Source organism: Peromyscus leucopus, chromosome 17 (assembly GCF_004664715.2).
Source record: "Peromyscus leucopus breed LL Stock chromosome 17, UCI_PerLeu_2.1, whole genome shotgun sequence".
Lineage (NCBI taxonomy): Eukaryota > Metazoa > Chordata > Mammalia > Rodentia > Cricetidae > Peromyscus > Peromyscus leucopus.
The window spans coordinates 47365086-47391658 of record NC_051077.1 but is presented as its reverse complement, the minus strand read 5'-3'; the positions used below and the strand labels follow the sequence as shown (position 1 = coordinate 47391658).

At 45.5% G+C, this 26573-nt stretch overlaps 1 protein-coding gene across 3 annotated transcripts in view; it reads left to right on the top strand.

The window, feature by feature from the left end:
• Klhl2 (kelch like family member 2) overlaps positions 1-26573 on the top strand; it is a 111731-nt gene that overhangs the window by 21978 nt on the left and 63180 nt on the right. For all 3 annotated transcript variants that reach the window (XM_028881027.2, XM_037211762.1, XM_037211763.1), the window contains exons 3-4: positions 5087-5193; positions 15793-15914. In XM_028881027.2, the coding sequence (XP_028736860.1) occupies positions 5087-5193; positions 15793-15914 (229 nt within the window). The remainder of the gene's footprint in view (positions 1-5086; positions 5194-15792; positions 15915-26573) is intronic.

The window sequence follows — 26573 nt, the reverse complement described above, 5'->3', positions numbered from 1 at the left end:
CTGGTACCTGGGGGGGGGGGGAGGGACAGACTCCTGTCCCTTTCCTGCTGCTCCTGCTTCCAGTCACAAGTAATTTTTTTTCATATGACAGCTAATTATTTTTGATATCTCCCAGTCGGATGGTACTTTAAGACATGCTGCATTTTAAAAGCAGCGATAGGTTTCCTGCTCCTAGGAATTAATTCATTTTATATCACAGAACCAAACGATGTCTTAATGTATTCAGGCAGGCTTCATCATTTTTAAAGTTCTTTTTTTCCCTTTCCCAAGAAAGACCAATTTTTTTTTTGGTTTTTCGAGACAGGGTTTCTCTGTGTAGTTTTTCGCTTTTCCTGGAGCTCACTTGGTAGCCCAGGCTGGCCTCGAACTCACAGAGATCCGCCTGGCTTTGCCTCCCAAGTGCTGGGATTAAAGGCGTGCGCCACCAACGCCCAGCTAGAAAGACCAATTTTTATGACATTGTTTCATTTAGAGCAGTGGTTCTCAGCATTCCTATGTGACCCTTATTTAATACAGTTCTTCATGGTGTGGTGACCCCCAACCATAAAATTATTTCTGTTGCTACTTCATAGCTATAATTTTGCTACTCTTATGAATCATAATATAAATATCTGCTATTCCACCCCTGTGGGGTTTTGACGCACAGGTTGAAAACCACTGATTTAGATGATTAAATTCCCCCCTCCCCAGCGTCCTTTGCATTTTACATGAGATCTCTAATCTCCATCGTCCCTTTCCGGCTTTGACTTGTTTTCGGAAGTGTTTTCATAGTTGGGGTTTGGCCTCTTTCTTCCTAGACACCACTGGCTTTCTCTCTGTCACAGCCTCCCTGAGTCGCTGTGTATCTCTTATATTTTGAAGCAAGGTCTGGCAGTACCGGCCTTCCACTGACCTTGAAATCCTCCTGCCTCCACCTCCCGGGTGCTGGTGTTACAGGTGTGAGTCACCATGCGGGTTTTGGTTTTTGTTTTTTATCACGATCTATTTCCTTGTGTGCCTCCCCACTCACCTGTAAAGTCCTGGCTGTCACGACACAGTCTTTCTGGTGATAAGCTGACAGCCCGTGGCATCTAGTCAGCACCACTGGAGTGGCCGAGGGACGAATGGATGCAGTTTATGGTCAATAACAATTTTATTTCATTATTTTGAAGTCCTTTTCTATCTGCAGTCCATTTTCTTATTAGATTTCAAATAATAGGGACATAAGCCGGGAAGTCTAAGAGACAGAGCATGAGCCACTAAAAAATGTCTTATTTTTATCGCCAGACTTCCCATTCTCAGCTCTCTGTATGTCCAAGCCGTTCAGCTTGTAAGAAAGCACCTGTGGGAAGAGTTGGGGGCGTTGGGGCCTGAGAGATGGCTGGCTCGGCATTAAGAGTGTTTGCAGGGCTTGCCCAAGAGCCCTGTGGGTCCTGTACCCACACAGGCAGCTCACCACTGCTCTAACTCCAGTTCCAGGGGATCTGACACCTTCTTCTGGCCTCCATGGGCACCTGCACACCCGTGGAATCTACACACACAGATACGTATACACACATGAGCACACATATACACAGGAGGCATCCATTCACACAGACGACAGACAGACATACACACACACATGAACACACGAGGCATACAATCAGACACATGCGCACACATGAGGTATATGCTTATGCACATGCACGCACAAATTATGACAATGGAAAAAAGGAGGAAGAGGTAATCAGCTGTGAGTGCTGATGTGTCTTTAGTGCACACTCAACCGTACTGATGAAAAGGTTGGTCAGGTCCTGGTTTTAAACTATGTTGTTCCTTGACACAAAAGGATGAAAAACAGAGGTCTAAAAGCAAGCATGCCCACGATTTCTAATGTGGCCCAAAGACTTCCCACAACCTCACCCAGGGTGTGCCTGTGTGATATTGGGTTAATGTTTCAGCCTTATTAGTTAACTGACATCAACTAATAAGCCAGTGAGGCCAAGCTCATTATACGACAACCAGCAGGTGTTATGCTGGCAGGTTTGGATCAATGAGTAATTGTAATTGAAGCCGAGCGTAATTCATGATGTGATTTTTGAGGTATTCGGGTGTAGTGCTACTTAAGATCCATCTTTAAAGGAGAGCAGTAGGAGAGATTGCTGATACAAGGAAAACAGGATGCCCTCAGCCTGGGTTTGACTGGAGTCCGGTTCCCTGCTCACTGTAGAAAAGCCAGGTTGGCCCCTATGAGGAGACTCGGTTACCCCGCTGACCCCCCCACCCCCAGACCCTCACTCCTATCCATCCTTCTGCCCATTCTTAGGCCACAGTTCCCCATTGTCCTTTGCTGAGGGTAATCTTTCCATGACTCATAGTGTTTTTATGTTAGGATAGACTTGCTCCCTTCCGATGGAGCTAACTCTTGTTGTTTGTTTATAGGCGGGCTCACTGTATTGCCCAAGAGGCTGGTCTGAAACTTGTCATCCTCCGGCCTCACCTTCTTGAGTGTTGGGATTACAGGTGTAAGCTACCACGCTTAGCTTCCCGTGGTATCCTTGTGGTATCCACTCTGGTAAAGCCTGTTCTTTTGCTGGTTGCCTTAAGGGCAGAGATGGTCTTGAAGTACTTTGCTGAGTGAGTGTATAAACTTTGTTTGATTTTCTTGTAAATATTTGTAGAGATGGTCCAGCTGAGCCTTTTATCGGCGGTATGTAACACTTAATAACTTCTTGACTAGGGTGTGGTGATGTACATCTATAACCTTGTGTAACCAGAGTTCTTCTGGTCCTGCCTGGCCCACAGTCAGGAAAAATCTCTCTAACCCACCAGTTTCGCAGCCGCTCAGACCCAACCAAGTAAGCACACAGAGACTTATATTGGTTACAAACTGTATGGCCATGGCAGGATTCTTGCTAACTGTTCTTATAGCTTAAATTAATCCATTTCCACCGGCGGCTTGTCATGGTGGTGGCTGGCAGTGACTCCCTCCGCCTTCCTGTTCTCTCAGTTCTCCTCTCTGTTAGTCCCACCTATACTTCCTGCCTGGCCACTGGCCAATCAGTGTTTTATTTATTGACCAATCAGAGCAATTTGACATACAGACCATCCTACAGCAATCTTGCACTCAGGAAGCCAAAGCAGAATCATTAAGAGTTCAAGGCTAGCCCGGGCTATAGAGTGATTTTGGTTCCAGCCTGGGCTATATAACCAGTTTGTTTTGTTCAAGCTTTAAGAATTCTTGTAAGTACCCTCCTTAGGTGATTGTTTGGTGGAGAGGAGGTGCTGGACTCAGCCTCTGTGGGTTTGAATATTGATGTCAGTTCTGGGGGGTGGGAAGGGGAGGAGGCTGTAGGCTGTAGGCTGTAGGCCTGTGTGTCTGTGGTGCTGAGGATAGACCCTAGCTCTCATACATAGATGTAGTCCTTTATCCCTGAGCTATATCCCTAGCCTGGGCTATTCACTTTTCACCTTGGTTCCCTCAACTGTGCATCTTGGGGAATCTGAATGCCGACTACCTCGCTGGCTGAAATGAAGGCCGTGCAGGAGAAGGTCTTCCTCAGGCCTCTACTCTTTTCCTGCTGGTTTACCTGTGAGCACTGGCAGTCAGAATACAGAGTGGTGTTAATTGTCCGTGCTGGTGGTAGATTTTGTCATTGTCGTCTACCCGATCGGGGGAATTCCAAATGAGTGCCTTGAATGACTCTCAGATGAGAACTTCCCGATGCCTCCTTCGGTGTCGTGAGCCCTAAAGTCAGCGCCGCCCACAAGCCACCCTTTAGTCCAAATGGCACAGCAGGCTCTCGAAGTATGTATTAGGGCATGGAACGCTGACGTATCTGGAGCCGGGTTGCTCCTTTTTCTCACCGTTTCTCCTCAACGAAAGAGGGACTAAGGCACGGCACACTTCCCAAGAAGTTTTGGTGTGAGCCCGCGGGAGCTAGTTCCTAAGCAAGTGGAAAGTGGCAAGGATTTGCTTAAGCTTCTAAGAACATGCGGCTCGTGAGCCGACAGGAAATTAACACTAGGCTCCCCTTGACGGAGAGAGGCAGAGGCCTTGAGAGCGAGAGACCTGTGCACTTCATACAGACACGAGTTGATTGCTCACGTATTTGTGGATAGGGTGTAAGCCTGTACCACGTCTGTTCCTGACTTTCACAAGATGCATGCCAACAAGATGGGTTCGGGCTTTGAATCCCTCCTGCTGGTTCTCAAATAACTGTCAGTAACTTTTGTTTGTTTAGTTTTTGTTTTGTTTTGTTTTATGAGACAGTGTTTCTCTGTGTAAAAGCCCTGGCTGTCCCGGAACTCACTCTGTAGACTAGGCTGGCCTCGAACTCACAGAGATCTGCCTGCCTCTGCATCCTGAGTGCTGGGATCACAGGCATGCGCCACCATCACCCCCCAGCTTAGTAACTTTTTTTTAAATTAACCAGAGAATGTAGTATCATGTAAGCACCTGAAACCCGCTTACCACACATTTTAAAGGGTATTTAAGTGACTGTTTTAGAAATGTAAGTATAATTATGGTAGCTGAAGAATGGTTTGTTTTAAGGCTACAAAATGCTTTTCAGATTTGTTACTGGTAATACAGTTTGACCATGAGTACTAATACATTGTATGGTGGTCCAGGTTAAGCTTTGCATGCCCAAATGCTTTATAAACAGCCAGTGTAATTGAAGATAATTTTACCTTTCTATGGGGACCCCGGGTCATGTCCAATATCTTTTTTAATTTGGCAGGAGGGGCGCATTAGGCTCAGGTTGCTTGTCCTTCTCCTTATGCATCTCTACTGACCCTGTTCTCACTGAGCTGTGTCTTGTTAAAAGAGCCATGCTGGTCTTCCTGCCCAAGTCCCTGTAGGGTGAGAAATCAGTAATCAAGTTTAGACAGATCTCTGTAATAAGGACAGGCCCTGGCACAGTGGCCTTTTTATTATTATTATTATTATTATTTAGCATCCTGTTTTCTGTGCCCTTATGTTTAAGGATTCTGTTAGAAGGGAAGAGATTTCCTTAACCTAGACAAGACCTATTTTTTTTTTTTTTTACAGCGACAGTTTCGTATAGAATATTGACTCATTTTATCATTGGAGGCATTTACATTTTCTCTTTCTCCCCGGGAACAGTCAGAATCTGCTGTGCGATGTCACGATTGTGGCGGAAGACATGGAAATCCCTGCTCACAGAGTGGTGCTGGCGGCCTGCAGCCCTTACTTCCACGCCATGTTTACAGGTAAGGGATGCTGGGGTTTTTTAACGAGTGTACTCGGACCCGAGGCCTTTCCATGCTAGCCATTGTTTTCGGCCTTTGGGTTTTATGAAATGAGGAGTCACTGAGGAAGTGCCTCAGTCCACTGTGAATGCCCTCTCCCCGTCCGTCAATATGTCCATGCTGTGATTAGTCCTGTGTGTGCCTGGCCTTGCCACTGCAGGCTTACATTGACATATATTCCTTCAGTTTGCCTTCCTGCCATTACAGCAGCATTTGGGGCCCTTAAATTATTATTGGTTGGTGTGTGTGTGTGTGTGTGTGTGTGTGTGTGTGTGTGCGTGCGTGCGCGCGTGCGCGCGCATGCTAAAGGAAAGGCATTTTTACTATTTTATATTTCCAAATGGTTTTCACATTTGCCTTACCCACTATTCATAGTAAACTAAAGTGTTGTCTTAATCACTTATTTTGGAAATCTCAGAAAAAGGTTGATGTATCCATAAGCTTAGGTTTTACTTTGGCATGTATAAACATGTCGAGAATGCTGCTAGCTCTTTTGGAAAAGAACTAATGCATGCCAGGTATGCTTGAAGCCTCATTAAAAACAAAACAAAAAGCAACATAGAGCTGGTGGTGGAGCTCACGGGTACAGCACTTCTCTAGTGTGTAGAGACCCTGGGTTCAGTCCTCAGCACAGCCAGAGGTAAAGGAAGAGGAGGGGAGGAGAAGGGAAGCGGGGTGGGTAAAAACTGCGGTGTGGCAGTTCTCTTACAAAGGACACCTAAAATCGTGCATAGGTCCAAACCTTATGTAAACTGAATATTTTTATATACATGTGTACCTGTAAAGTTTAGCTTATAAATTTGGCAAATTAAAGAGTAACAACACTGACTAAGAGTAAAATGGGATAATGAAAACATGCTCTAATAAGATAGTCAGGGTTAGTTATGATTTTTGTGCTTTGGAGGTATTATGCAATAAAATATGAGTGACCTGGACATAAGCCCTGTGATACCGTGGTAGTCGATTGATACTCCAGCTAGCTACGAGTGACTGATGGGTAGCCTGTACTGTGTGGCTTTGCTGAACAGAGAGATGATTCATGCCCCAGGTGTGACAAAATCAAGATGCCTCTGAGAACAGTGTCTAGTTTAAAACTTATGAACTTCATTTCTAGAACTTTCCATTTAATATGGTTGACCACAGGTAACCCAAACTGCAAAAACTGACCAGGGGAAACTTAAGTGTAACGTTGTACAAAGAAATAAGTTATCTGATTGGTGAGTTCAGTCTTAGTGTCTTGGTGCCCCAAGTAGAAGGTTCACAGTAGGTATGTCAGAAGATAAACAGATAAAGTTGTGCATACCTTTAATCCCAGCCGTCCGAGGCAGGTGGATCTCTGCACCTTCCAGGCCAGCCTGGTCTATGTGGCAAGTTCTAGAATAGTCAAGGCTATGTCGAGAGACTCTGTCCTGGGGTGCGGGCAGTGGAGAGGGTGAGGGGGGGGATGTTCATAGTTTAGAGACTCTTGAGTATCTCCTGTGCCTGACGTCTTGCCAGGTTCTTCAAGAAGGACACGCATAGTGTAACTGGGGCCATGAGAGGAGCTTGATTTAAACGTAGAAACGGGGTGCTGCCCAGTGATCCAGATGGTGGGCCAGCATTGAGACGACATTTCCTGTGATTGCAGCGGATTTTCCCAGGTGAACATGGGCCAGGTAGAGGGACACACACCGTGTGTGTCTCAGCAGTGGAGGAGACCAGAGTCCTGTTGCTTTGCTCTCCCTGAGTAGCTTACTCGTCGGGAATGGAGGAAGGACAGACAGCAGATGGGCTGTGAGCCAAGTCAGGGAAGTGTTGGAGGGCGCTGTCAGTCAGGGCTGTGAAACGTGCATACTAACGAGGTAAGGGTGGGCACATTTCCATGTGCCGACTTTCACTGTGGTCTCCTGGCTTGTGTCCGTCCTATTTACTATCGCGGATGCCGTTCTGGAGAGAGTCTTGGCTTATGAGAGTCCTCCTCTGGAATGCTGGTCTGGCAGTGTTGCAGTAAAGACCTGTGTGCCCTCTGTGTGGCCAGCCCTCCTCCCTCCCTCCCTCCCTCCCTCCCTCCCCCCTCCCTCCCCCCTCCCTCCCTCCTCCTCTCCTCTCCTCCCTCTCCTCTCTCCCTCCTCTCCTCCCTCCCTCCTCCTCTCTCCCTCCCCTCAAGACTATGTCTCACATAGCACAATCTGGCTTTGAACTCACCATGTAGCTGAGGATCCATAGACATTTTCTTTGATAGATTTTTTTTTTAATTCTCTGTAGAGTTAAAAAAAAATGTATTTATTAACTTAGCCCCACCAGGATGCCCAGTAGCATAGACCTGTAGTTCCAGCTACATGAGAGTCTATGTTAGAATTTTGAGATGGAATGACCCTCATAGCAAGACTGTGTCTCGAGGGAAAAAAAATTATATTTGCTTAGCTTTTATGTCCATGCATATGTGTGAGCCTGTGTGAGTTTCTGTACACCGTGTGTGTGTAGGAGCTTGCAGCGGCCAGAAGAGCAGCTGATATCCTCTGGAACTGGAGTTCGGGGTGACTGTGAACTCCCTGACATGGGTGCTGGGACCTGAATCTGGTCCTGTACAAAAGCAGTGAGCTCTCTTCCTCACTGAGCCGCCACTCCAGTCCAGCCCTTATTTTTAATCTGCTGTAAACTGTAGGTGAGAATTACATTCACAGTATATGATATAAAAAAGAATTCTCCTACTCCTCGTAGTTTCAGGTATTGAATAGAGAAAGAAGGTGATAAAGAATTCCACGGCGTAGTTGCAGGTTTTTGTCTTGTGAAGCCCGGGACTATTTACAGCCAGGCCAGGTGGTTAACTATGACTTGAGTAAGAACAGAGCAAATTGGGTCCTTGTGTTTTTAGACTGTTTGTTAGAAGTGCAGTCTTTAAAACACTTTCATTTGACAAACACATTTAGTTTCATTTGGTGATACAGGTTAAAAATTCTCTTTTTAAAAGGATGTGTGTGTGTGTGTGTGTGTGTGTGCGCGCACTTGAGTGCAGCTACCCTCGGAGGTCAGAAGTCAGAGGTCACGAGTGTTGGATCCACCTAAAGCTAGAGGTAGAGGCTGTTGTGAACTGCCTGATGTTGGTGTGAGAACTTGAACCCGGGTCCTCTGGAAGAACAGCAAGTGTTCCTAACCACTGAGCCATTTCTCCAGCCCTGCAGGTTAAAATTCTTGAAATTCTAAGTCAGAAATACTGAATAGTGTGTACTTTTGTTTGTTTGTTTTTCGAGACAGGGTTTCTTTGTAGCCTTTGCTGTCCTGGAACTCACTCTGTAGACTAGACCGGCCTGGAACTCACAGAGATCTGCCATCTCTGCCTCCTGAGTGTCAGGATTAAAGGTCTGCACCACCACCACCCTTCAGGAGTATGTACTTTCAGACAACTTCCAGTACCATAGTAAATATAAATTAGCAAAAAAAAATTTTAAAAGGTAAACATAGATTATTAGTTGCGTGATTAAATAATGTAAATCTTGAAAGTTATACGCATGGCTCTATTTGCCTAAGAGTCATACTTCCATGAATCAAGAATTGGAGCATCTTCCATTGCTGGATGTTGTCCTGGGCTCTGAGGACCGTGGAGATGAATAAAGTAGGTGAGTTCCTGTTCTCATGGTTCCAGTGGGAGAGGAGGCTAGGTTAGGAAGTGGATAAACTTGTTAGCAAGAGAGCGCTCTGCTGTCCCTGGCTGCTTTGAAGAAATGACATAGGATGCTGTAGGCGAAGAGCCTGAGTTAGAATGCCCGGGGCTTCCAGTGACAGAAGATGCCACTCGAGCTGGGCCAGATAGTAAGGAGCGGGCCGGGCACCGGGCACAGCTCAGCTGCAGCCTGAGAACTTTGTGAGGAACCGGCTTCCTCCTGTCTCTGTCCCTGGTACCATCACTGCATACCTCCAGGCTGGTCCTCCAGGACACAGGATGTCTACAAGAGTGGAACCAGCTTCCCTTGTAGAAGGAGGGACATTGTCTCCTGTCTCTGCTCTTTTAGAAGCGAATACGTCTTTGCCACACGTCCTGAAGAACGAGGGCGAAGTGTTGTTCCGTGACCGCTGCAGTGAGTGACTGGTGTGGCCTCTGGAGTCACCTTGCCAGGCCGACATTGCTGGCAGCGTCATTGTAGCCCAAATTAAGGGAACAGAAGTCAGTGATGATTATTGTCAAGCAGAACTTGAAGAGGGATGGAACTCCTCAGTTAAATGTCATTTTTCAGCTTGCTCTTAATTTCTTTTCTGTCATTGATTTTTTTTTTTTTTTTTTTTTTTAGGGTGCCAGAATAGTCAGCTTCAGTGTTACGTTTTTGTTTTTCAAGTGCTCCTTAATTATAAATAAATTGAAATTAGAATAATGGACTTCTTTTTCTGTAGTGGATTATAGAGTTTACCCTAAACCTATTCACCTTTTTCTTTTTGTATTTTCATTTATTTTTTAAAATATATTTTTAATTGAAATCGAGTTATATCATTTCCCCCCCCCCTTTCCTCCTTCCACCCCCTCCCAGGTACTTTGTTTCGAACTCTCCCTATGTTTCAGGGCTGGCCACTCTGCATTGACCAACCAGTAAGGGGCCTCATCCCCAGGAGAGGCTAACTTTCCTTCTCTCAGCAGTTACTCATCTTTAGTTCTTGTCTGGGGCCCCACAGAAATTTCCCCCTTCCGTGTTAACCTGCCCGTTGGTATTGCTATTGTTCTGACCTTGTTCCTGCAGCCATTCCTGGGGAGACTTTTTCACAGCAGACTTCTGGGTATTCTGGCTCTTCCGCTATGCTCCCTGAACCATAGATGGAGGAGCTATGGTGTAGATGCATCTGTTGGGGCCTGGCTCCTCGTGATCCGTTGATCTCCGCATTGTGTCTAGTTGGGGTTTTCTGTGATGGTCTCCATTTGTTTTAAAGAGAGGTTGCTTTGACGCAGGGTGGTAGCTACACGTATCCAGGAAAGGTGGTTTCACACGTGTAGGTTTCATTTTTGTTTTTAGTTATATGTATTTATGTGTGGGCTTATGCACATGAGTCAGTGCCCATGGAGGCCAGAATGGGGGCATTGGATCCCCTGGAACTGAAGTTATAGACAGTTACCATCATGGATGTTGGGAGCGGTATTCTAAGTCCTTTGCAAAGCCAGTGTGTGTAGGCTCCTAACCTCTCTCCAGCCCTCCATTCACTTTGAATTTACCTCATCCAGAACAGATAAATGAAGCTACCTATTAGTGCAGGGCCAAGAGAGTACTGGTTGAAGGTTCTTGATGGAAACATATTTAGTTTGACAACTTGGATGACATCATTTTTTAAAAAGTCAAAAAGGTGAGTTACTTGCTGATGGATTTACTTAATCCGGCTTGCCGTGTAGAGTGGTTGCTTAGTAAATGTTGGTTGACTGAAGTCCTTCGAAGAACTCATGACCAAGATAAACATAAACCTTTTTATGCTGTGTAAATATGCTGTGTTTTTAGTTGGCATGCTTTTTTTTTTTTTTGTCATTTTAGTTATCAATTCATGCAACCGGTGTTGGATTTTTATCAGGCGTTGTGGAGGGTAGGACTAAGAGGGCCTTCATCTGTGCCCTTAGGAAGCCCAAGAAAACTAGGAACAGAGTTGTTGATGGCAGAGTGGCATGCGTGAGGTACCCAACTCTCTTTAGGGTGAGAGCCCAACCCAGCTGTGGGCCGCCAGCGGGTGATGCATCTTGGAGAGGTACCACTGAAAAACCTGAAGAATGTGTGCAAATAGGAGTGCAGAGCCCAGAATAGGGGTTTGGAGCCCAGTTGGACAAAGTTCAGCACAAGTATCAAGGTAAGAAATTATTTGGTCAGTGTGGAAAACTACAAATAGTTCCCTACTAGCATATCTTATGTCTGGAAGTGAGAGAGAGTGTGTGAGGTTAGGTAGTGAATTAGAGGCTGGCTATGGAAGGGTTTGCACCCTTGGTCAAGGAGCAATGGACCGATTTTGAACATAGTGGTCCTCTGTGTCAAGTTAGCACCAGAGAAAGGATAAGCATTGGATAGTTGTTGAGTTTAGTCCCCAGTATCTGTGTTGGGTAACACACGACTGTTTGTAACTCCAGCTCTAGGGAATCTAAAAATCCTCTAAGACTCCTAGGACACCTGTACTTATGTGCAAGCGCCTACTCAGACCCATACGTACAATTGGGGAAAAAAAAAAGTGGGAGGTGCTACAGAGATCTCCCAAAGATGACAGTGCCCCTGTGATGTGGTGATGAGAGGGTAGAGAGGTGGGAGGGTGAACTGTAGGTCTAATCAAGGTGAGTTCATTCTGCAGGCTTCAGTGACAGATGGATTGGTGGGGAAGCAGGGCAAAGTGACTGTCATTCGGGGGGTTAGCACAGGCATCTGTGTGGGGATTTTAATACAGTTCCCAAGTTAATCTTACATAGCTTGGTCCATTGAGAGTGTGCAAAGTTATAAGTGATAGAGGAAGCGCTCTGTAGTATCATTAGATAGCCCCCCCCCTTGCTCCTGAAGATTGACTTATTTTATGTGTAAGTGCTTGCCTGCATACCGGTATGTGCATCACATGCATGCCTGGTGCCCATGGAGGCCCAGGAGAGGGTGTTGGATTCTCTGGAACTGACGTTACAGCTGGCTGTGAGCTACCATGTCGGAGCTAGGAACTGAGCCCAGGTCTCTGTAAGAGCAGGAAGTGCACCTGCCTGTGAGTATGTTAGTATGCACCCATGTGTGCTATGCTATGTGTGTGGGATCAGTTATCTTCTTCTTCCATGTACGTTCTAGGTATCCAGCTCAGGTCACCAGCAAGCAGCTTACCCACTGAACCATCTTGGCGGCCTGTAATAGCTTATAAAATCCCTTAGCAAACATAAATCTCAGAAAGCCACACTGTTTAAACATATGCTCTATAAATGTAGCAAAGGGCAGTAACAGATACTGTGGAACACCTAGGATCGGATGTGAATCGCTTTCCTGCCTCGCCTCCTTCCCTGTGCTTTGATGATTGGAATTTTAATCTATTAATGCATTTGGTGGCAAGCTTCTCATTTTTGCTACTTTTTTTTTTTTTTGTAAATTAAGATTGAAAAAAAAAGATTAAGACATTTTTAAAGCAGTATATAATGGAGGTTGACTTGGTTGGAAGCAGATGAATTTTCTGGGGAGATAATCTTTAAAAAATGACATGTCAGGGAAAAATGTGATTTTAGCCTCTATAGAAACATAATAGTAAAAACTGCCTGGCATATAAATATATTTTTTTTTAGTCGTATACATAAATTAAGAGATTTGGTTTTGTCTGAGGCTTTTATCTAAGCTAACTCAAGCTGAAATCTGGGAACTAGGTACATGGCTTTACACTTACATTGCCACAAGCGCTGTAGGGCTTTGCAAATCCCGGGGGCACGGCGGACGAAGCAAGGCTCACCGCTGGAGGCGTTTATCTAAAATCTGATTGGAAGGGGCAGTGGAGAGATTGTCGGTAAAGTGCTCGCCCCTAACCTGTGTAGAAAACAAAGTGTAGACTGTAAGAACCAGAGGTCGGGAGGACCAGAACAAAGCAGCGTCTTCTGGGTGTTAACGGGACCAGTGCATCCAGGAACTCACTGCCGCTGTACTCGCGTGCACTAGATCTGTACCAGGCGAAGGCAGTCAGCATGCTGAGACGATGGGAAGTGGTTCCTGGGCCCTCAGCCCTCACTGAGAAGCCCTGGGCCGTGCCTGAGTTCCGAGGAGGGAGAGTCAGTTTTCCTTACGGGCTGCCCTCGTGTGCACCCAGAAGTATATGGGCAGCATAAAGTGGAGTCCATGGGTTATGACGTTAAAAAACAAAGAAAAGAAGAAAAGAGGACAGGAAGTTGGGAGTAGGGAGGTCAGGGTGGATCTGGGAAGAGTTAAGGGGAAGAAGAGTTGGAGGTGAATGCGATCAGAATACATTGAGGGCCGGAGAGATGGCTCAGTGGTAAGCACTGGCTGCTCTTCCAGAGGTCCACGTTCAGTTCTCAGCACCCACATGGCAGCGCACAACCGACCGGTTGTAACTCTGGTTCTAGGGGATCCAACACTCTTCTGGCCTCTCGTGGCCTCAGGCACGGTCTTGATGCCAAGACTTATATACAGGCAAAACACCCTACACATAAAAGAAATACATAAATTACATTTAAAGAGTGCCATTGTATGAAATTCTCCAATAATTAATAAAAATACGTATTTTTTTAAAAACCAGACTTGGCGGCACATGCTTATAGTCCCAGTACTGGAAAGGTAGAGGCAGGTAGCCTGCCTGCTTAGTCTAATGGGTGAGCTGCAGGCCAATGATAGGCCCTGTTTCAAAGGTGATGACATTCCTGAGATACCCGGGAATCCCAGGAATGGTATTGGAGGTTGTCCCCTGGCCTTAAGACACGCGCGCGCGCGCGCGTGCACACACACACACACACACACACAACTATAAGTAAGAATCAGTGTCTTAACTCTTGACACTTCTGTACCTTCCGATTATATAAACCCCAGAGATCCATGAGACAGGGAGGGGAGGGGACGTAGAGGAAGGCGTTGTATATGCAGCTGAATGGATTTTCAGTCTTCCTCCATTCCTTTTAACGGTGGGAGCACAGACACAATCCTGTTCCCTTCCTTCCCTTGAAGCGTCCTCTCCTGTGCCACGGATGGATGTTTTCCCCGTGGGGAGTGACGGGGCACACTTTGAGATAGTTCAGCCCTGAGAAGAACAGCTTCTCTGTGCTCTTGGCAGGGCCATCTCCAGAGGAGCATGCGGTGAAATGTCTGTGGCTGCGATTATCTCCTACCCCACGCCCCGCACCCACCCAGGGCATCCCATTGCAGAGGAGTCTTGTAAAATCATGCATTCCTGTAGATCTTCCCGGTTTATGGCACCAGCAGCACACTAGGTCTGAAACAGAAGCGAGCTTTCAAGAGATCTTGAGTGCACTGTTCTTTTTCTTAACATGAGAGGCAGGGCTCGTGAAATGATGGATGGTGGTGCAGCTTTCCAGAGTCTTACCCCAAAGCCTAGTGACTTTTAGAGCAAAATTCTTCTGCTGAGGGTCATTTATTTTCTTGGGCTCCCCTTTTCGTTTATAACAGGCTTCTCTCTCTCTCTCTCTCTCTCTCTCTCTCTCTCTCTCTCTCTCTCTCTCTCTCTCTGTGTGTGTGTGTGTGTGTGTGTTTGTGTGTGTGTATGGCTCGCTCAATATTGGAGACAGAGTCGAGATTGTCACACTTGCCAGACAGGCACTCTATAGCTGAGCTACATTTCTAGTCCCCCCTTTTTTTAAAAAAAACTTTTTCTTTTGAGACAGGGTCTCACTAACTTGCCCAGGCTGGCCTTGAACTCATTGTCACTCAGCAGGCCTTGGACTTGTGATCTTGCCTCAGTCCCCTGAGTGGCTGATCACGCGCCTGCCCCACCAGGCCTGGCTAGTTAATTGAGGGTTCCTTTCCTCACCGTTTTAATGGCTTGTGTCTCCTTGTGTCCTCGGCTGTTAAATGCCGCCTGGTTGCTCACACAAAGGGCACCAGACCGTAGTGGTTTGTGCTGCTGTTGAAATGACTCCAGGGTGAGGTAACTGCAGATGGCAAGTGGGAGCTGAGCTTAGATGACCTCCGTAATAACCCTGTGACTGACCTCAGCCGTCCGTGTAATTTGCTTTTCACTGTGCTCCTACATGAGGGTTGTGACTTCTTACGAAGAGCCAGAGCCTCTACGTCCGGCCCAGGCCCTGGGCAGGTGTCTGTGTGCTCTTTGAAGGAAGGATGCTAAGTAAGGCCTTTGCAGCAGGTGGTCTTTGCCGTCAGCCAATGATGGTAGCATTGTTGCTGTTATAGATGGATAAAAAATCCATGAGGACGGGGCTGGAGAGAAGGCTCAGCAGTTGAGGTGGCATGCGTTTCTTCTGAAGGACCTGAGGTCAGGCCATAGCACCCGCAGCTGCCAGTAAGTACAGCTCCAGGGGATGCGATGCTCTCTCTGCATTCATGTGTATACACACACACACACACACACACACACACACACACACACACACACACACAAATAAATAAAGTAAAAATCATAGAAAGAAAATTTAAAAATAAAACCAGCCTAGTGGTGGTGGCACACACCTTTAATCCCAGCATTTGGGAGGCAGAGACAGGTGGATCTCTGAGTTTGAGGCCAGCCTGGTCTATAGAGTGAGTTCTAGGACAGCCAGGGCTACACAGAGAAACCCTGTCCCCAAACGCAACCCGACCGAACCCAACAAAACACACACAACATAACACAACACAGCAGAAAGGAATCCATCAGGGCATGCTCCTCAGCAGCATGGCCAACGTTGGGTGCAGTTCATGCAGCTGGGTGCAGGGCCCCTTCGTTCTTGTAAGGTTATCTTCAGGTTCAGACGCCAAGCTGAGGTAGTTTATGGTTGGCTCAGGACACCTTTCAGGGGAATGGCTGAGGCCTGCAGCAGTGGCCAATCCTGTTGCCTGCCTAATCGAGTGAGTGGCAGGAAGATGGATCGGTCTCTCTTGGTGTTGGTATTGGTCAGAGCAGCGTCCCGAGATAACTTCACCTCATTCCTTGGTGTTTTAGGTGAGATGAGCGAGAGCCGAGCAAAGAGAGTTCGAATCAAAGAGGTCGACGGCTGGACCCTGAGGATGTTAATTGATTATGTTTACACCGCAGAAATTCAGGTCACAGAAGAAAATGTACAGGTAAGAGCAGACGCTTCACGCCGCTTAGCTCTTTATGTGTGCTGTTTTTCTAATCTAAAAAACACATTCCCACACAGCATACAGTTCTTGCCATCAGTAATATGATTCATTGTTGAAATTTTACTTTCTGAGGGATATTGGGGATGACTACATCTTCTTAATGGTGTTTCAGTCCCTTTTATATCTTCGCGGATCTGAGACACATCTTTTATCTCTCTGAGTAATGCTCCCTCTCTGTGACAACACTGTCACAGTCTTTATGGCTCCTGCTTCATGCAGCCCACAGTTTTTCTTTATTCCTTTGAAGGATAAAGTCTACAAAGGATGTTTTTGACTGTCAACATTCATTCGTTCCTTATTGAGTATCCTCTTTCAGTAATTCCGGAATTTAGCCAAAATTTGATGTGGCATCTTATTTTCCATAGAGAACAAATGTTTTTATGTACGTAAAATCAATGTTTAAATGTTTTAAGTGCCATGGAAGGATGTGGCTGAAAAAAGTGGAAGTTTCTTCTTAAAACAGCCCCGATTTGAATAAGAACGGTCCCTACAGGCTCATATATTTGACTGCTTAGTCTCCAGGGAGTGGAACTATTTGAAAGGATTAGAAGGATTAAGAGGTGTGGTCTTGTTGGAGGAAGTGTGTCACTGGGGATGGGCTTGGAGGTTTCAGAAGCTCAAGCCAGACCCAGTGGCTCTCTCTTGGTCTGAGGATGAGGATGTGGGTCTCAGCTACTGCTCCAGCTCCATGTCTGCCTTCATGTCATCCCCATCATAGTGGTAACAGACTAAACCTCTGAAACTGTAAGCAAGCCCCAATTAAATGCTTTCTTTTATACGTTACTCTGGTCCTGGTGCCTCTTCACAGCGATAGAACAGTGACGAGGACAGGCTCTTTTCTGTGAATATTCCTCACATAACCATCTTCTCCTTCCTGAGAAGGTCAGCTGCTGGTCTCTTTTTGAGACAGATCCCTTCAGCCATGCATTGATTCAAGTACATGAGCACACGACAGGCATGCATAGAATTTAAATTTGGGTGTGTTTATTCTGTATTCGTTTGGCAACTTTTTTTCCCCAACTCAACGGAATGGCTTGTTCTTTTGTGTGCTGTCTCATAGGGTAATGGGTGTGCATGACGCTCCCCTTTTATGGATTTCTGCAGTGAATGGACATCTTAATATTTGCATGTAAGAATCCCACAGGCCGGACTCCCCCATCAACATTTAAATGTTTGTATTTATTTAGTCCCTTCAGTAGGGATACTGTGTTTTAAGGACAACAAAGAGAACTGTTTTTAAAGCTTTTAGTTTATATGTCTGGGTTTGTGTGAGTGTATGCCGTGTGTGTGTGTGTGTGTGTGTGTGTGTGTGTGTGTGTGTGTGTTCAATCGCTCATGACCCTTGGAGCTGGACTTGCTTGTCATCTTCTCAACATGTGTGCGGAGAACCAAGCTTTGGTTTTCTGGAAGAATAAGCAAGCGTTCTCTGCTGCTGAGCCATCTCAGCAGCCCCTAGAACCAAACTCTGAAGAATCAGTTTCTCAGTTCTACTGGGACAGATCAGATAGGGGATCCTTATTTCCTGCCTCTGACGGGCGGAAATGTTCTCCCTCGTATTGAACGGAGACTGAAGAGCCGCTGTCCTGGCCTGATTCCTGCTAACTGTAAAATGTTAGCTGCAGGAAGCTGATGCTCCTGGCGATCCTTTGAACTATTCTCTTTATAGACTGTATAGACTTGGCTTGGACCTTTCACTTACGAGGTAAAATGTTTGAAACTCTACCATGCGTTTTGGAGTTGTGACTAAGGGTGATCGGATCATATGCTTAATGATCCATCCAGTTTTTTTGTTTGTTGTTTAAATCTGTGGTGGAGCATACATGCTATGGCACACATGCAGAGATCAGAGGACAACCTTGTGCGTCATTTCTTGCCTTCCACCTTGTTAGAGGCAGGGTCTCTTTGTTGTTCAACACTGCGCCAGGTTAGCTGACCAGCAAGCTTCCAGGGAGTCTCCTGTACCCGTAGGAACTTTGATATTATTAGGATACATCCTACTGTACCCGGCTTTGTGTGGGTTCTGGGATTTGAACTCAAGTCTTTATGTTTGCATAGCAACCACTTTACCCACTATGCCCTCTTCAGAACCTTGAATGAACATGTGTTTTAGTGTGGAGGAATGTGTTGGCATTATGTCAGGAAATGAGAGTAGGTTGCAATACGTCACCTCCTTCTGGACTTTTCTGTATATTTAAACTATTTGTGGGTTCCGGAGACATTGTCTTCAATAAGAAAGTACCTTGGTTTTCCTTTGTTATGCTTTTTATTTGTTGATGTGCATGAGGGTCCTTATGCTTGATACCTATCTAGCAGATGGGTTACAGGTTTCTGTGACATGGAATGGCCACGTGGAGGGAGATTGCTGAAGATGTGCAGGCCTGAGAGTCTAAACAGTAACTTCTGTCCTTCCTGTAGTTTGTAGCAGTTTTTACTGTGGGAACATTGCCTGTGAGGAGTGAGAACACCTCTCAGGTTTCTTTTAATAACTGTCACACTCCCGTTTTAATATATTAGTCACAGCCTTTGAGAGGAACTCCTTGCCGTGATGATTTGCCTTGTGGGCATTGCGGAGCCCTTACAGAAGTACATTCTCAGAGTTGCATTGGGCGGCCTTCTTAGTTCTATAGCTTTCCTTTAGAGAGGGAGGGAGTTTCTCTAGCTTAGGGGTACCCTGGTTTAATAAAATCCATATTTTGTAGTCCACTAGAAAGCCCATATTGTGAAAAGACATTTGGAACTTTCTGGAGATAGTAGTTTTTAGTGGACTCTAGGGTAAGGCTGTATAGATGAGTGAGTGTCAAACTTCTCTTTACTCTGCTTTGATTATCTTTGTCTGTCTGCTTTATTTAAAGTTTCTTATCCAGTCCAGACCATTCTGAGAAAAGGGGCAGTGCACCAGAGGTGACTGCTGACCTCAGGATGGTTACGTTGAAGTCTTATGTGGGTTACCTGGTGACACCAGGCTGGCTGCCTTGTATACTGTTTTGTTTTTTTTTTTCTAGAATGGATGGTGAAAACAGAACATGATAGAATGCAAATTTTTGCTGTTGTTGGTTGATTTTCGCATCAGACCTAAAATCAAATCTTTTGCAAGACGAACTCCTTTTTCTAAGCTTCTGATTTGGAAGCAAAGCTGAGTGACAGTGTGACAAGTGTCTCTGGGGTCGTGTGTTTCATGGAGACTCTCAGCGCTTTAGGGACCTTGGGACCAGCTGTCTCTCGGTCAGCTGGTGACAGAAGAGGACCTTTGTCCTGTTTCTCCTGTCTTCTAGTAGGAGTTCCCTTCCCAGCGGTCTCCTGTTGCACAGATTTAAAACACCATGATAGCTATTTGAGGTGAAGGCTGCTAACTTTGAGTCACAGTGAGGGAATGAGTAATTTGAGGATTTCACTCCAAAGAAGGAAGAATCTCTCTGTATTATATAAGCAATAAAGCTATTTCAAGTTTCCTTGATTTTGATTTTTTTCACCCCTTGGTAGTACTGTTGGTTTTTTGTTAGGTATTTTTAAACTTTGAGTTTGGCTGTTTTGTCTCATATATTTCAAAGTTGATGAATAATTTGAGCTAGATGAATTTACAGTCATTTGGGTTCTCAAGGGAAGGTGAAAGGAAGACCTGTATTTCCCCATGACCTCGCTCTAGTTCGGTCTCTTTGTACAAATATCATATTGTCTTTTCTGCCTTCTTCCTAACTGGCTAAAATGTGCTACCGCATGTATGAATTTGCTTCTTAGCAGACTTTATAAATGTTATAAATCTAGGGAATAAAGAAAACAAAGCTGCAGCCTGCTGTTAAAAGGGCTTTTAAATGTCTCCATTCACAGACGCCTCTAAGCTTTTCCTCAGGGGAGGGGAAAAAGAATATGCCTGAACTTTTGCATGCTTTCAGAAGATCCATGTACATTTTCCTTCTTTCTCACTACTGTAAGAAGCCATAGCCAGCCCAGCATTGTGGCGCATGCCTGTGATACTAACATATGACACATGCCTGTGATACTAACATATGACACATGCCTGTGATACTAACATATGACACATGCCTGTGATACTAACATGACACATGTCTGTGATACTAACATGACACATGCCTGTGATACTAACATATGACACATGCCTGTGATACTAACATATGACACATGCCTGTGATACTAACATATGTACATGCCTGTGATAGTATAGCTCAGCTGTTCTCAACCTTCCTGATGCTGCAACCCTTTAATACAGCTCCTCAGGTTGAGGTGACCCCCAACCATAAAATTATTTTGTCGCTACTTCATAACTGGAATTTTGCTAGTATTATGAATTGTAATGTAAATATCTGATAGACAGGATGTCTGATATGTGACCCCTGTGGAGGAAGTGAGCATGAGGGAGGTTGAAGTGGGAGGGTCATGAGTTCGAGGATAGCAGAGGGACCCTGCAGGCATCGATGCAGGCAGTGATCCATGAAGAGATGAGAATGAAAACCTGGTTCAGATCGACTTCGTCGGCATTTTTAAAACACAGTATAATTTGGGGAAAAGTTTCTAGCAGCATCCATTCCCACTCCAGGTATACTAAAAAGCTTACGATATGACTACTTAGAAACTCCTTTACAAAGGACATGTGACCATGAGGGTGGGTTCTGCAGCTAAAAGGCTAATCTACTGTGGTTTCTGATGAAGTTAGCATAGAGGTCAGCAGTATATAAAATACCTGTGACATCTCCCCAAGAGTGGGTACCCCCAGCCTTCTGGGCAGGAAAACAGATATTTTATCTCCTCCATTGAGGAGAGGCCCCTGTGTGTTTAACATTGCTGGTTTCCCTGGTGATCTGTGGGTGCAAGGACCGGTGTGACTCCAACAGAGGGCAACATAGTAAGAACCCTGTCTCAAAAAATAAAAAAACCGCTGGGCAGTGGTGGCGCACGCCTTTAATCCCAGCACTCGGGAGGCAGAGCCAGGCGGATCTCTGTGAGTTCGAGGCCAGCCTGAGCTACCAAGTGAGTTCCAGGAAAGGCGCAAAGCTACACAGAGAAACCCTGTCTTGAAAAACCATAGATGCATAAAATAAAAACATATGATTGTGTGTATGAATATTATTAAAGCAGCATTTTTAATCAGGTATATCTCCAATCATAGACTATGCATTATGTGTGTGTGTATTTATCTCACTAAATGTTTCTAGTGTTATATGAGATATGTACCAATTGCAATAAAAAAGATAGGCTCAGAGTGCTTAAATAATTTGTTCAACACCATCCAACTTATAAAGAGATTTTATTTTATTTGTATGCATACACATTAGTGTGTGCCAGTGGTCAGTACTGGTGTCTTTTTTGCTCTTCACATTACTGTGTGTGTGTTGGATATGTGTGATAGATGCGTACGAGTGTGTATACTCGCAGAGACCAGAGGCAGGCATTGGATAGCTTCCTGCATCACTCTCCACCTTATTCTTTTGAGGCACGGTCTCTCTCTGAACCTGGAACTTGCATGTTTTGCTTAGGCTGGGATCCAGCAATCCTCTTCCCCACCCCTCTCCGTGCTGATGTTAAAGGGATATAGGGCCGTGCCTGGTTTATACGTGGGTGTTGGGATCTGAACTCCGGTCCTCATGCTTGCCCACCAAGAACTCTTAGCTGCCGATACAATCTCTCCTTGAACCTGGAGCTCACTGCTTTGACTAGTGGCCAGCAAGCCCTGACATCATTCTGTCATTGTCTTTCCAGTGCTGGAATTATGCATGTGTGGTGCCGACCCCACATTAGGCGGGCTTGTCCTTTCTGTTTGTCTTTCTTTTTTCCCTCCCCCTCCCTCCCTCCCTCCCTCCCTCCTTCCCTCCCTCCCCCTCCCTCCCTCTTTCTCTCCCTCCCCTCCCCTCCCCCTCCCTCCCTCCCTCCCTCCCTCCCTTTCTCTCTTCGGTCTGGATGTTAGAGATCAAACCCAGGTCCTTGTGTTTGTACAGCAAATACTTTAACTAATGCATCATCTTCCCCCATCTTTATAAAGAGACTTTTATAAATTAAGTAATATTGACTGGGGATAGATAGTTCCATTGTAGAGCGCATGCCTAGACTGTGCAAGGCCCTGGCTTAGATCCCTGTACCACCAGAGAGAAAAGAAAAGATCGAGACTTTTATAATAGAAAAGAAAATTTCCCATATCCCAAGGTTACTTAAGCTAGGTGTTAGCATTTTTGGAGACTCTAAAACATTTCAACTTTTTCACTGTTTATTTCTTTACTAGATTTGTAGTTTTGTTCCATACATTTTGACTTTTCAGCTTTGGGGTATGTTTTGGCTTGCTAAAAGTAGGTGTTTTTCACTTGATGTAAGTGTGAAAACCAAAGGTAATAATAAAGTGTGAAAAACAAAAGTATTAATAAATAGTGCTGATGTAAACAAGGCTCACTCACACGGTGATTTTATGAACATTCATCTTTTGGCTCCATTTGTATTGGAGTGCTATCATTGGAGGGGGATTTGATAGTTTTAAGTGGGTGAGTTTTAAGTAATTCATGGAAGTTATATGTTGCGTCAGCCGGAATTGTTTGGGGCAGGAATATCTCATTTCTTTAGAAATGGAACAAATTCAAAATGAGCATTTTTGAGAGCTTTAAAATCCATTCTTGATAATAAACACAAATGGCAGTGGGGATGGTTGTCATGGAAGGAGGGGATACTGATAATGGTGCCAGTAGAGGAGGTGGTGTTGGTGATGATGATGATGGTGGTGGTAATGATGTTGGTGATGATGGTGGTAGAGCACATGGTGTTGGTGCTCATGGAGGAGTGATATTGGTAATGGTGATAAGGTGAAGGAGGTGGTGTTGGTGATGAGGGTGATGGTGGAGAAGGTTGTGGTGGTAGTGATGGTGGTGATGGAAGAGAAAATTGTAGTGATGTTGCTGGTGATGATGGTGATGATAGAGGAGATGGTGTTGGTGATGGTGGAGAAGATTGTGGTAGTGATGGTGGTGATGGTGATGAGGGTGATGATGCTGGTGGTGATGCTGCTCCTGGTGGTGCTTCTGGTAGTAATGGTAGAAATGGAGTGGTGGTTGAGGAAGTGAAAATGGAGTAGTAGATGGAGGTGGTGGTAATGGTAGAAGTGATGGCAGAGGTAGAAATGGAAGAGGCAGACAGCAGTGTCTGTTACATGAATAGCTACCACACGAAGAGCTACTGGTATGTGGATGTGAGAGCTTTAAACTCAGTTCCTGGTACTAAACACAAATGGTAGTGGGGATGATTGTGGTGGTGGAGGAGGGGATACTGATAATCCTACAGCGCCTATATTCTACCTTATCCATAAAGAAATTTGGCTAAGGGAGAGGTGATTTGCATGACCAAAGTCAAGTATGTTTGGGATTTTGGAGTGTCTGTTCCTACAGGGGGCTAGAGAGCAAGCCCAAGATCTGGGACTTGGCATGTGAGGCTTTAGGGCCCACACTGTGGCTTCGGGGAGCACACTCATGTACAGGACAGCTGGGTTCATGGCAGGCCAGACTGTAAACACTGGCTTGGAGTTTGCTTAACTTGGCAGTCTTGGACAGGATTTTTGTTGTTTGTTTGTTTGTTTGGTAAATAGCACTGAACTGGAAGATCAGAGGTTTGAAGCATCTGGCTGTGGACTGGACAGGTGACCAGTTGGGCCAGAGTAGGTAACCACCGCTGTTTCCCACACGTGGCTTGTACCTCTCCTTTCTCACTTCCAGCTGTTCAGTTTGCATGTTCTTTTCCTCACTGCCAATAGTGATCTTGACGAATTCCAGTTTTCGATAGATCATCTGTTAAATATTTATGGAGGGTTTAGTATGTTCCAGGCAGGGTTCTGTCCATTGACGATTCAATGTCAAACAAGGAGACAAGGTCTCTGTCTGGAAAACCTTTATGTTGTTGTTGGGGGCGGGGGCAAGGCAAACAATAAGCCCTCAGGTAAACAGGTAATTTTGAATTATTACTGTGCTCTGGGGAGGACTCACTTTGAACAGAAAGCTGAATGAAGAGAAGTAAGGAGGGACAGAGAGATGAAGCAGAGAATATCCCCAGCAGAAGGAACATCATGTATAGTGATGTCGGGAAGCTGGGCATCCTTAAGGTCAAAAAGTAAAAGATTTATTGGCTTTTATGTTTTGTTTTGTTTATCTTTGGTTTTTTTTTGAGTCAGAGTTTCTATACATGCATTGGCTCTCCTGCAACTCACTCTGTAGACGAGGCTGGCCTCTGCCTCCCCATGATGGGATTCAAGGCATGCACCACTGTGCCTAGCATAAGGTGATTATCATTTGAGGAGAGTGGTCTCTTCTTCTTTATTATGGAAAGAATGGAGAGATGACATTGGGAAGGTAAATAGATCAGATGAAGTAGGAATTTATGTTAGTGAGGAGGTGGGGTTTTATTCTATATGCAGGTTTTAGACATTACTTCCTTCTTCCGGTTGCTGAGTGGAAGATGGATTGTAGGTATAGTAGTGAAAGTTGGGAGGTCCTTTATTTCATTTTTAAAAATTTTATTTATGTGTTTAGGTGTTTGCCTGTATGTCTGTCTGTGCACTGCATGCATGCCTGGTGCCCAAAGAGTCCCAAAGAGAGTAGTGGATCCCCTGGGCCTAGGTTATGAACAGTTGTAGTCTACCATATTGGTTCTGGGAATCAAACTGGAGTCCTTTGGAAGAGCATGTGCCGTCTCCCACTCCCGAGGTCATTTAGATACCTGTCGGGGTAGGTCAACTGAGAGGGTGGGTGTTTGCCAGGACATAGTGAATCGTGGTTATTAGATTTGGGAGATGTTTGGAGGTAGGACCAGTGAAATTGGTGTTTGCCTCAAGGGTGACAAAGGTTTAGTGGAGCAGACAGTCGTGTATTGTTTCAGATGGTGAAGACATGGGATGGGGGCACATTTTGGAGATAGCGGGGACTGTGTAATTAGTAGTTCTTTTTTGGTAATGCTCCGTTTGACTGTTGAAGTATACTTCTAAAGTGATGTTGAGCAGGTTTGATTCTGTGGTGAGAAAGGATCAGGTTTCACGAACTTGGCACTTAGGTGCGCTATGGAGGTCACTGAACTAGGTGCCATCACTTTGAGCTGGTAGCGTAGGGAATGGAAGGAAAAAGAGAATGAAAGGCCAGGGGTCGTTTCGAGGATTCTGCAGTCTGGATGAGCAGATGAGTAGCCAGTTATATAGCAGGAAGCTTGGTGGCTGCTGGTTTTAGAGAAGGGAGGACTCTGAGGAAAGATGTTGGGAGTTTGCGACAAGCCAAGAGTGGAGAGGGATTGACGTTGGCTGGGGCAGCGCCATGAGGGTGGGTGTTATTACTCAGCGGTTTACCTCGCACAGTCTCACTCTGTCCTGATTATCTGGTGTCTTGTCTGATTAGTGCTACTGTACTGAGAAGTTCCAGAGTGGATGGTGAATCAGAGGGTCACACTAGTCGATACTGCCCTGAAGATTTGGATGTGGTGGTGAGAATGAGAACTTGATTGGAGTGGACTGGAGATGGCAGAGATCACAGGCTGCTCATCCAAAGCATTTTGCTCTGAAATCCGAGAGAAATGTGCTGGCTGAAGGGGGTGAGGAGGGTATTGGGAGGGACTGTTTCTTAGTGCTAGTATCTTAAAGCAAGGTTCTACAGCAGTCAGAATGACTCATAGAGAAGCAGAGCTTGGTTAAAACAGGAGAGAGAATGAGAGAAGGGGATACTTGGGAAGGTTTTACAAAATTGATAAAGGTTAAGATCTGAAGCAAAGTAGAGGGATGTACCTGGGGTGGGAACAAGAAAAGTTGTTCCACTATTGAACCAGAGGAAGTGCACACATGTTTATGGGTTTAAGTAGGCTAGTGGTGGATAGGTTAGATGTCTGTCAGCCTGCCTGTATTTGTAAGGATGGGGGTGGTGGTAAGTTACCTGCCTAGATGAAGACGGGGAAAAGAGATACTGGAGATTGAAGAAGAGACCAGCAATGCGAAGTCATCATCTTGGAAAGGACAAAGGTGAATTTGCTCACGAAGCACACAGTACGTAGAACTATCCTGTTGAGAGCCCGCTTGAGATTTGTAGTCAGAACGACCAGCTAGAATGGTTGTGTGACTTTCTTCAGTCACACTCAGCCATCTCCATATAGAGATGATGAGCAGAGCTATGGCTTTAAAATGCTGCAGTGGAAGCCACCCGCACTGTGGCCTCATCCCACCATTATTCATCCTCAGTGGTTTGCACGTTGACAGGTTTAAGTCACCTGAGCTGGGCCGAGTGACTCGCCGTGTCCCACATTTCTGTCATCCGTCCGTATTAGTGAAATCCAGGGGGAGAACACATGGGTAGGTGATTGAGAGGCGTGGGGGAGAAGATGGGTGTGTGAGCTGCGGTTCCCCTCTTCAGAGCTGTTGTTTGTGTTTTCACTGTCTGGATCTGAAGATCTTCAAAGCCTGTCAGAAGTTGTGCTGTGGAGGAGAATTGTGGTTCAGGTTTTTAAAAGGCCGTTGGCGAATGAGCAGCAGTGACTCATGCCATTGGATAGTCTCACTAAGGAGAATGAGAGGATGTGAGCTTCAAGGAAGCTAGGTTTAGGGAGGAGGAAGTACCCGTGGGGGTTGACATCGGCGTGTCGTGAAGC